Genomic DNA, 12,500 nt, shown 5'->3' on the forward strand with positions numbered 1-12,500 from the left:
TTTTAAGACAGAATTTAAAGAAAATCTGAGACTGTTGTTAGGTAAGACACATATGCGACAGTTAGGTATCTTTATTTCGAAACGTTTCGCCTACACAGTAGGCTTCTTCAGTCCATATTGTTTCAGACAACGGAACAATGCTCTTCTCCAGACTGAGGGACTGACCACCTCAAAACTTCAAGAGTGATGGACTGATTACATCGTCTTCAAGTCTCTTCTGCTTCTATCAACTTTTCTGTACTCGACTGAAGAAGCCTACTGTGTAGGCGAAACGTTTCAAAATAAAGATACCTAACTGTTGCATATGTGTCTTACCTAACAACCTGTCGGTATTTTATACCATTTTAATATTCAAAATCTGAGACTAGGTCGGTAAATGTTTTGAATCATCTTAAAATTCAAAATTAATAAATAGATAATAAATTTTACAAATTCATTAAATATGATCTATCATAAAATATTAAAAGTCATATTCACATCTATGACACTACAAAGAATTAAAGGATGGTAGACAAGTATATAAACTTGGTGGTAGCAGAGGAAGACAATATAAACTTGGTGGTAGCAGAGGAAGACAATATAAACTTGGTGGTAGCAGAGGAAGACAATATAAACTTGGTGGAAGCAGAGGAAGACAATATAAACTTGGTGGTAGCAGAAGAAGACAATATAAACTTGGTGGTAGCAGAGGAAGACAATATAAACTTGGCGGTAGCAGAGGAAGACAATATAAACTTGGTGGTAGCAGAGGAAGACAATATAAACTGGTGGTAGCAGAGGAAGACAATATAAACTTGGTAGTTGCAGAGGAAGACAATATAAACTTGGTGGTAGCAGAGGAAGACAATATAAACTTGGTAGTAGCAGAGGAAGACAATATAAACTTGGTGGTAGCAGAGGAAGACAATATAAACTTGGTGGTAGCAGAGGAAGACAATATAAACTTGGTGGTAGCAGAGGAAGACAATATAAACTTGGTGGTAGCAGAGGAAGACAATATAAACTGGTGGTAGCAGAGGAAGACAATATAAACTTGGTAGAAGCAGAGGAAGACAATATAAACTTGGTGGTAGCAGAGGAAGACAATATAAACTTGGTAGTAGCAGAGGAAGACAATATAAACTTGGTGGTAGCAGAGGAAGACAATATAAACTTGGTGGTAGCAGAGGAAGACAATATAAACTTGGTGGTAGCAGAGGAAGACAATATAAACTTGGTGGTAGCAGAGGAAGACAATATAAACTTGGTGGTAGCAGAGGAAGACAATATAAACTTGGTGGTAGCAGAGGAAGACAATATAAACTGGTGGTAGCAGAGGAAGACAATATAAACTTGGTAGTTGCAGAGGAAGACAATATAAACTTGGTGGTAGCAGAGGAAGACAATATAAACTTGGTAGTAGCAGAGGAAGACAATATAAACTTGGTGGTAGCAGAGGAAGACAATATAAACTTGGTAGTAGCAGAGGAAGACAATATAAACTTGGTGGTAGCAGAGGAAATATAAACTTGGTGGTAGCAGAGGAAGACAATATAAACTTGGTGGTAGCAGAGGAAGACAATATAAACTTGGTGGTAGCAGAGGAAGACAATATAAACTTGGTGGAAGCAGAGGAAGACAATATAAACTTTGTGGTAGCAGAAGAAGACAATATAAACTTGGTGGTAGCAGAGGAAGACAATATAAACTTGGTGATAGCAGAGGAAGACAATATAAACTTGGTGGTAGCAGAAGAAGACAATATAAACTTGGTGGTAGCAGAGGAAGACAATATAAACTTGGTAGCAGAGGAAGACAATATAAACTTGGTGATAGCAGAGGAAGACAATATAAACTTGGTGGTAGCAGAAGAAGACAATATAAACTTGGTGGTAGCAGAGGAAGACAATATAAACTTGGTGGTAGCAGAGGAAGACAATATAAACTTGGTGGTAGCAGAGGAAGACAATATAAACTTGGTGGTAGCAGAGGAAGACAATATAAACTTGGTGGTAGCAGAGGAAGACAATATAAACTTGGTGGTAGCAGAGGAAGACAATATAAACTTGGTGGTAGCAGAGGAAGACAATATAAACTTGGTGGTAGCAGAGGAAGACAATATAAACTTGGTGGTAGCAGAGGAAGACAATATAAACTTGGTGGTAGCAGAGGAAGACAATATAAACTTGGTGGTAGCAGAGGAAGACAATATAAACTTGGTGGTAGCAGAGGAAGACAATATAAACTTGGTGGTAGCAGAGGAAGACAATATAAACTTGGTGGTAGCAGAGGAAGACAATATAAACTTGGTGGTAGCAGAGGAAGACAATATAAACTTGGTGGTAGCAGAGGAAGACAATATAAACTTGGTGGTAGCAGAGGAAGACAATATAAACTTGGTGGTAGCAGAGGAAGACAATATAAACTTGGTGGTAGCAGAGGAAGACAATATAAACTTGGTGGTAGCAGAGGAAGACAATATAAACTTGGTGGTAGCAGAGGAAGACAATATAAACTTGGTGGTAGCAGAGGAAGACAATATAAACTTGGTGGTAGCAGAGGAAGACAATATAAACTTGGTGGTAGCAGAGGAAGACAATATAAACTTGGTGGTAGCAGAGGAAGACAATATAAACTTGGTGGTAGCAGAGGAAGACAATATAAACTTGGTGGTAGCAGAGGAAGACAATATAAACTTGGTGGTAGCAGAGGAAGACAATATAAACTTGGTGGTAGCAGAGGAAGACAATATAAACTTGGTGGTAGCAGAGGAAGACAATATAAACTTGGTGGTAGCAGAGGAAGACAATATAAACTTGGTGGTAGCAGAGGAAGACAATATAAACTTGGTGGTAGCAGAGGAAGACAATATAAACTTGGTGGTAGCAGAGGAAGACAATATAAACTTGGTGGTAGCAGAGGAAGACAATATAAACTTGGTGGTAGCAGAGGAAGACAATATAAACTTGGTGGTAGCAGAGGAAGACAATATAAACTTGGTGGTAGCAGAGGAAGACAATATAAACTTGGTGGTAGCAGAGGAAGACAATATAAACTTGGTGGTAGCAGAGGAAGACAATATAAACTTGGTGGTAGCAGAGGAAGACAATATAAACTTGGTGGTAGCAGAGGAAGACAATATAAACTGGTGGTAGCAGAGGAAGACAATATAAACTTGGTGGTAGCAGAAGAAGACAATATAAACTTGGTGGTAGCAGAGGAAGACAATATAAACTTGGTGGTAGCAGAGGAAGACAATATAAACTTGGTGGTAGCAGAGGAAGACAATATAAACTTGGTGGTAGCAGAGGAAGACAATATAAACTTGGTGGTAGCAGAGGAAGACAATATAAACTTGGTGGTAGCAGAGGAAGACAATATAAACTTGGTGGTAGCAGAGGAAGACAATATAAACTTGGTGGTAGCAGAGGAAGACAATATAAACTTGGTGGTAGCAGAGGAAGACAATATAAACTTGGTGGTAGCAGAGGAAGACAATATAAACTTGGTGGTAGCAGAGGAAGACAATATAAACTTGGTGGTAGCAGAGGAAGACAATATAAACTTGGTGGTAGCAGAGGAAGACAATATAAACTTGGTGGTAGCAGAGGAAGACAATATAAACTTGGTGGTAGCAGAGGAAGACAATATAAACTTGGTGGTAGCAGAGGAAGACAATATAAACTTGGTGGTAGCAGAGGAAGACAATATAAACTTGGTGGTAGCAGAGGAAGACAATATAAACTTGGTGGTAGCAGAGGAAGACAATATAAACTTGGTGGTAGCAGAGGAAGACAATATAAACTTGGTGGTAGCAGAGGAAGACAATATAAACTTGGTGGTAGCAGAGGAAGACAATATAAACTTGGTGGTAGCAGAGGAAGACAATATAAACTTGGTGGTAGCAGAGGAAGACAATATAAACTTGGTGGTAGCAGAGGAAGACAATATAAACTTGGTGGTAGCTGAAGAAGACAATATAAACTTGGTGGTAGCAGAAGAAGACAATATAAACTTGGTGGTAGCAGAGGAAGACAATATAAACTTGGTGGTAGCAGAGGAAGACAATATAAACTTGGTGGTAGCAGAGGAAGACAATATAAACTTGGCGGTAGCAGAGGAAGACAATATAAACTTGGTGGTAGCAGAGGAAGACAATATAAACTTGGTGGTAGCAGAGGAAGACAATATAAACTTGGCGGTAGCAGAGGAAGACAATATAAACTTGGTGGTAGCAGAGGAAGACAATATAAACTTGGTGGTAGCAGAGGAAGACAATATAAACTTGGTGGTAGCAGAGGAAGACAATATAAACTTGGTGGTAGCAGAGGAAGACAATATAAACTTGGTGGTAGCAGAGGAAGACAATATAAACTTGGTGGTAGCAGAGGAAGACAATATAAACTTGGTGGTAGCAGAGGAAGACAATATAAACTTGGTGGTAGCAGAGGAAGACAATATAAACTTGGTGGTAGCAGAGGAAGACAATATAAACTTGGTGGTAGCAGAGGAAGACAATATAAACTTGGTGGTAGCAGAGGAAGACAATATAAACTTGGTGGTAGCAGAGGAAGACAATATAAACTTGGTGGTAGCAGAGGAAGACAATATAAACTTGGTGGTAGCAGAGGAAGACAATATAAACTTGGTGGTAGCAGAGGAAGACAATATAAACTTGGTGGTAGCAGAGGAAGACAATATAAACTTGGTGGTAGCAGAGGAAGACAATATAAACTTGGTGGTAGCAGAGGAAGACAATATAAACTTGGTGGTAGCAGAGGAAGACAATATAAACTTGGTGGTAGCAGAGGAAGACAATATAAACTTGGTGGTAGCAGAGGAAGACAATATAAACTTGGTGGTAGCAGAGGAAGGACAATATAAACTTGGTGGTAGCAGAGGAAGACAATATAAACTTGGTGGTAGCAGAGGAAGACAATATAAACTTGGTGGTAGCAGAGGAAGACAATATAAACTTGGTGGTAGCAGAGGAAGACAATATAAACTTGGTGGTAGCAGAGGAAGACAATATAAACTTGGTGGTAGCAGAGGAAGACAATATAAACTTGGTGGTAGCAGAGGAAGACAATATAAACTTGGTGGTAGCAGAGGAACACAATATAAACTTGGTGGTAGCAGAGGAAGACAATATAAACATGGTGGTAGCAGAGGAAGACAATATAAACTTGGTGGTAGCAGAGGAAGACAATATAAACTTGGTGGTAGCAGAGGAAGACAATATAAACTTGGTGGTAGCAGAGGAAGACAATATAAACTTTGTGGTAGCAGAGGAAGACAATATAAACTTGGTGGTAGCAGAGGAAGACAATATAAACTTGGTAGTAGCAGAGGAAGACAATATAAACTTGGTAGTAGCAGAGGAAGACAATATAAACTTGGTAGTAGCAGAGGAAGACAATATAAACTTGGTAGTAGCAGAGGAAGACAATATAAACTTGGTGGTAGCAGAGGAAGACAATATAAACTTGGTGGTAGCAGAGGAAGACAATATAAACTTGGTGGTAGCAGAGGAAGACAATATAAACTTGGTGGTAGCAGAGGAAGACAATATAAACTTGGTGGTAGCAGAGGAAGACAATATAAACTTGGTGGTAGCAGAGGAAGACAATATAAACTTGGTGGTAGCAGAGGAAGACAATATAAACTTGGTGGTAGCAGAGGAAGACAATATAAACTTGGTTGGTGGTAGTAGCAGAGGAAGACAATATAAACTGGTGGTGGTAGCAGAGGAAGACAATATAAACTTGGTGGTAGCAGAGGAAGACAATATAAACTTGGTGGTAGCAGAGGAAGACAATATAAACTTGGTGGTAGCAGAGGAAGACAATATAAACTTGGTGGTAGCAGAGGAAGACAATATAAACTTGGTGGTAGCAGAGGAAGACAATATAAACTTGGTGGTAGCAGAGGAAGACAATATAAACTTGGTAGTAGCAGAGGAAGACAATATAAACTTGGTGGTAGCAGAGGAAGACAATATAAACTTGGTAGTAGCAGAGGAAGACAATATAAACTTGGTGGTAGCAGAGGAAGACAATATAAACTTGGTGGTAGCAGAGGAAGACAATATAAACTTGGTGGTAGCAGAGGAAGACAATATAAACTTGGTGGTAGCAGAGGAAGACAATATAAACTTGGTGGTAGCAGAGGAAGACAATATAAACTTGGTGGTAGCAGAGGAAGACAATATAAACTTGGTGGTAGCAGAGGAAGACAATATAAACTTGGTGGTAGCAGAGGAAGACAATATAAACTTGGTGGTAGCAGAGGAAGACAATATAAACTTGGTGGTAGCAGAGGAAGACAATATAAACTTGGTGGTAGCAGAGGAAGATAATATAAACTTGGTGGAAGCAGAGGAAGACAATATAAACTTGGTGGTAGCAGAGGAAGACAATATAAACTTGGTGGTAGCAGAGGAAGACAATATAAACTTGGTGGTAGCAGATAAAGACAATATAAACTTGGTGGTAGCAGAGGAAGACAATATAAACTTGGTGGTAGCAGAGGAAGACAATATAAACTTGGTGGTAGCAGAGGAAGACAATATAAACTTGGTGGTAGCAGAGGAAGACAATATAAACTTGGTGGTAGCAGATAAAGACAATATAAACTTGGTGGTAGCAGAGGAAGACAATATAAACTTGGTGGTAGCAGAGGAAGACAATATAAACTTGGTGGTAGCAGAGGAAGACAATATAAACTTGGTGGTAGCAGATAAAGACAATATAAACTTGGTGGTAGCAGAGAAAGACAATATAAACTTGGTAGCAGAGGAAGACAATATAAACTTGTGCAGAGAAATCTAACCATATTCACCCCATTTATATGAGAGTAGAATAAATTTTAAATATAAAATAAGAATTTGTATAGTTTACAAAACAATAAATAAATAATCCGTACATAGGAGATTAACACTTGTGACGACGTTTCAGTCAGACTTGCACCATTAACTAGTCACAAAAAAGGGAGAAAGGTCGATAATGATGATAATGTATTCGCCAAAATCGAAACCCTGACACGGGACTTTGCCAGATGATGACCGTCCACTGGCTTCTTGGAGCTTTTACAAGTGATGTACCGTTTATATCGGGGGCAGCCCTATAACAAGGACACGGTGATACTTTTGTGGGTCAGTTGGAGTACCATTTACAGCCCTGTGGCAGGGGCAGCCCTATGACAGGGATACGGTGAGTCCCCTTCAGAACAAGATGTATAGCATTTAGTTACAATCCTCGTAGACGTCCTGTAGTTGGGGCACAGTGCATTTTCGGTTCAAGTTGTGTCGACACTCCTGTGTGTACCATAGTATAAGTCATCTGCATTATTATTATAATAATCAAGGGGGAAGCGCTAAACCCGGAGGATTATACAGCGCCTGGGGGGGGGGGATGTGGAAGGCATTCAGGCTTAATTCGGGGAACTGGAGCACAGATCCAATTCCCTAAATCAAGAGCCCCTCACCAACATCAAGGAACCTTCCTTGAGGGGATAAGTCATCTACAACTCAACAGATTCGAGGTTTACTGCTTTCCTTCCTCACTTACACTGTGCTCTCAGGAAGAAGCTGAGGTACTGGTTCCAGGCATCAGGGCCAAGTCAGTGGTATCCAAGGGCCGGTGTTCTCGCTGCTCTGAGGATCTCAGCTCTCAAAACTCTGCTTCACTGAGCCATTCCCAGAGCTCGGGCAGCAGCTCCAACACCTGAGTGACTCAAGAGGCTCTCCGTTGGCGAGCAGCGGGAGGGAAAGGGAGCCGTTATGTACAAGAGAGGAACGGGGCGAGGCTGAGTCCGTGCCCTGAGTATTGGAACCAGGGAAAGTAGTATAATAGTAATAGTAATGGTAGAAGTAGTAGTAGCAGAAGTAGTGCAAAAGTGGCAGAGTGGGAAATAAGGGTTATAAAATGAAGTGTTAGCAGAGCATCAATGGAGGTAGACTAAGACGAGAAATGAAGAGTGAAAAGGAGCACTGTGGGAGACCTACTGGACCACGAGGGCAAAATAATAACACAGAGGATCGTGTGGTTAATTAATAATCTAAGTAGGAAATATAACAATGGTTATAAATGACCATAATTTTTAAAGGGGTGGACCGGTAATCCAGCGGAAGGCCTCGGTCAGATGACCAAAAGCTCCAAAGGCGGGTCATCATCTGACTAAGACCCGCGTCAGGAAACATTTGTCCTGTTTCCTGACGAACCTTACCTAACCTAACCTAAGTAGGAACTGAACGTCTCCATAAGTTTCAATCGTTTATGTTCAAGATACTTGTGTATTCCAATCATGTTATTTTGCCGTATTGTTCTTTAAATTCCAAAATCCCTTACCATGAAACAGTTGATATATCTCCTCTTCTTAAGATTTTCAATATCAAAGTTGTATTTAAAAGTCTTGATACAGTAAAAAAAAAACTTTTGATAAAAAAACTCCCCCCAAAAATACTGACGGATGTATCTATAAGACTTCTTGTAAAATATGCAATAAAGTGATGAAGTTTATTGCGGTCAAACTGATAAAAGTCTTGAACCTAGGTTAAAACAACATAAATATAACATTAGAATTGGACAAGATTCTAATTCTCTGTTTATTAATGTGAGAGATTTTAACCTTACAATTGATTTTCAAAAAACTGAGAAAGTTGTATCAAGCAAGTCCATGGTCGACAGGAATATATTAGAATCATGTTTCATAAAAAGCAGTTTCGAAAATAATGTGAATATTTCTTTTGGTTTATATTAATTAGATTATTTTCAATTAATATAATTTAATGATACATTAGACATGTAAAAAGTCTTAATGTTTGGGAAAAGTATCAGGTATGTTCCAGAGTCGAGTGTTGTCACGTGACTGTGAGGTGTAGTCTTGCCCTTATATGCCTTCCTGTTGATGTTCTGTTTTTATAGTTCCTTGATAATGTGAGAAGTCACGAAAGCGATTGGAATTTCTCTATTCTTTCACAATCGTTGTTCTGCATAATGTGATATCACTTGTTTACTGTAATTTTATTGCAAACCATACCACGGGCGGGGTTAGAACCCGCGATCAGAAAGTCACAAAACTTAAGTTTGGTGACTCTGATCGTGGGTTCTAACCCGCCCGTGGTATGGTTTGTTTGCAATCGTGTCATTATGATTTCGTGAGTCATTTTATTGCATACATGTATATATATATATATATATATATATATATATATATATATATATATATATATATATATATATATATATATATATATATATATATATATATATATATATATATATATATATATATATATATATATATATATACAATAAGATCACAATAAACAGGTGATTTCAGAATATGCAAAACAACCACTGTGTAAGAATAGAGAAATTCCAAGCGCTTTCGTGACTACTCACATTATCAAGGAACAATAAAAGTAATGCATCAAAGGAAGGCATATTAAGGGTCTAGACCACACCTCACTATCACATCCCACAACAAAGCAACATCTGACGCGCGACTCATAAGAAAGAGAACACTGCAGCAGGCCCGGTGGCCCAACTAAACAGGTCCTTCACACAACCCACCAACAAACTATTCTACGCAAGAATTAAGAATTTTAAAATTTATTATTTGTCCAATGTATTATTAAATTCTTCCCAAATTCTATTAATTATAAATGGATCTAATTTATATAAACCAAAGGAAATATTCATATTATTGTCAAAACTGCTTTTTATGAAACAAGATTCAATTATATTCCTGTCGACCATGGACTTGCTTGATACTACTTTCTCAACTTTTTGAAAATCAATTGGATGGTTAAAATCTCTTACATGAATAAATAGAGCATTGGAATCTTGTCCAGTTCTAATGCTATATTTATGTTGTTTTAATCTTAGTTCGAGATTTTTAACAGTTTGACCGTAATAAACTTTATCGCAAAATTTACAAGGAATCTTATAGACACATCTGTCAGCATTTTGGTGGGAATTCATTCTCAAAAGTTTTTTTACTGTATCAAGATTTTTAAATACAACTTTGATATTAAAAGTCTTAAGAAGAGAAGGCATATCAACCAAGTTTTCATGGTAAGGGAGAACCAACATATTTTTAGTTGAATAAGGATGGTTGTCCCTTTTTAGATTGTAAAAAGTATTTCTAGCAACTTTAAAAGATTTATCAATTACGTTTCTTGGGTATTTCAAATCATTACCTATTTCATAAATTTTGGATATTTCCTCATCTATGAACTCAGGACAACAAATTCGTAAAGCTCTCAAAAACATTGATGAGAAAACAGACAGTTTGACTCTATCTTGATGCGAGGAATAATAGTGGACATAGGAACAGTTATTTGTAGGTTTTCTGTAAATTTTAAATTTGAATTCATTATTACCCTTAATAATTAAAACATCTAGAAAAGGCAATGAGTTATTTTTCTCAAACTCAGCAGTAAAGTTTATAGAATGGGCTAAGCTATTAAATTTGCCAAGGAAATGGTATATATCTACATTCTTGTGCATAAGAAATAAAATATCATCAACATATCTGAACCATTTTGCTCTATTAGGGAGGATTGTGTTAAGCAATCTTGTTTCAAAAAATTCCATGTATAGATTACTAAGAACAGGTGAAAGAGGATTTCCTATTGCCATACCAAACTTCTGAGTGTAAAACTTATCTTTAAATACAAATTTTGCATCAACGATGCAAAGTTTAATAAGTTTAATGATAGTAGGAACTGGCAATGGTAAACCATAATTAACGAGTTCTTCAGATAAGAAACTTAATAAATCATCAACAGGAACTTTCGTAAACAAGGAAGTCCAAACCCCTCGCCCACAACACCTCCTTTACCCCCTCCCTCCAACCTTTACGAGGACGGCCCCTACCTCGCCTTCCTTTCCCTACAGATTTATACGCTCTCCATGTCATTCTACTTTGATCCATTCTACTTTGGTCTATGTATATATATATATATATATATATATATATATATATATATATATATATATATATATATATATATATATATATATATATATATATATATATGCGCAGCATCTATCGCAGGTATGGGCTGGAAATGTTGACAACATCGACAATATTCTCCAGCATGTAGGAAGCAACGAACACTGTTTTCTTCCTGGTGTTCACGTAGGGAAGATAGCGATTCTTGGCGAAGGAGTAGTGGTAAGAGCTCATCATCAGCTTCTCACCACTTTGTAGGGTCACATTTGCTCTGTTCAAAATACAAGTAACATTCATATAGGTATATTGCTAATCAATGGTATATATAACTTTAGCATACATGAACATTAACTATGAAGTATTTAAAAATTCTTTCAACACACCGGCCGTACCCCACCGAGGCGGGGTGGCCCAAAAGGAAAAACGAAAGTTTCTCCTTTTACATTTAGTAAAATATATACAGGAGAAGAGGTTACTAGCTCCTAGCTCCCGGCATTTTAGTCGCCTCTTACAACACGCATGGCTTACGGAGGAAGAATTCTGTTCCACTTCCCAATGGAGGTAAGAGGAAATAAACAACAAGAACAAGAACTAGTAAGAAAATATTAGAAAACCCAGAGGGATGTGTATATATATGCTTGTACATGTATGTGTAATGTGACCTAATGTAAGTAGAAGTAGCGACATACCTGAAACCTTGCATGTTTATGAGACAGAAAAATAGACACCAGCAATCCTACCATCATGTAAAACAATTACAGGCTTCCGTTTTACACTCACTTGGCAGGACGGTAGTACCTCCCTGGGTGGCTGCTGTCTACCAACCTACTACCACAGGACGGTAGTACCACCCTGGGTGGTTGCTGTCCACCAACCTACTACCTATTTAAAAATATTTTCTTATATTAAAGTTTGTTACAGTCATCATCGTGAATATAGATATATTTTGTGCCGTGTGCTTTCTGACCACCCCCCCACACACACATACACACACACACATACACATACACACACACACACACACACACACACACACACAGGACCCTGTACACGTTCAGGACCCTGTACACCGTATACGTTAGGCCCATATTGGAGTATGCGGCACCAGTTTGGAACCCACACCTAGCCAAGCACGTAAAGAAACTAGAGAAAGTGCAAAGGTTTGCAACAAGACTAGTCTCAGAGCTAAGAGGTATGTCCTACGAGGAGAGGTTAAGGGAAATCAACCTGACGACACTGGAGGACAGGAGAGATAGGGGGGACATGGTAACGACATACAAAATACTGAGGGGAATTGACAAGGTGGACAAAGACAGGATGTTCCAGAGATTGGACACAGTAACAAGGGGACACAGTTGGAAGCTGAAGACACAGATGAATCACAGGGATGTTAGGAAGTATTTCTTCAGCCACAGAGTAGTCAGTAAGTGGAATAGTTTGGGAAGCGATGTAGTGGAGGCAGGATCCATACATAGCTTTAAGCAGAGGTATGATAAAGCTCACGGCTCGGGGAGAGTGACCTAGTAGCGATCAGTGAAGAGGCGGGGCCAGGAGCTCGG

The 12,500-nt window shown here is 38.4% G+C and overlaps 1 protein-coding gene across 1 annotated transcript in view; it reads right to left on the reverse strand.

Annotated features, from left to right (window-relative positions):
• Positions 1 to 11,032: 11,032 nt before the first annotated feature.
• The window catches only part of LOC138852779 (alpha-(1,6)-fucosyltransferase-like), a 67,358-nt gene continuing 65,890 nt past the window's right edge, over positions 11,033 to 12,500 (reverse strand). Inside the window, exon 11 of the mRNA XM_070085570.1 lies at positions 11,033 to 11,212. Within this exon, the coding sequence (XP_069941671.1) occupies positions 11,035 to 11,212 (178 nt within the window). The 3' untranslated portion in view covers positions 11,033 to 11,034. The remainder of the gene's footprint in view (positions 11,213 to 12,500) is intronic.

Source organism: Cherax quadricarinatus, chromosome 16 (genome assembly GCF_038502225.1).
Source record: "Cherax quadricarinatus isolate ZL_2023a chromosome 16, ASM3850222v1, whole genome shotgun sequence".
In the NCBI taxonomy this organism is placed as follows: domain Eukaryota; kingdom Metazoa; phylum Arthropoda; class Malacostraca; order Decapoda; family Parastacidae; genus Cherax; species Cherax quadricarinatus.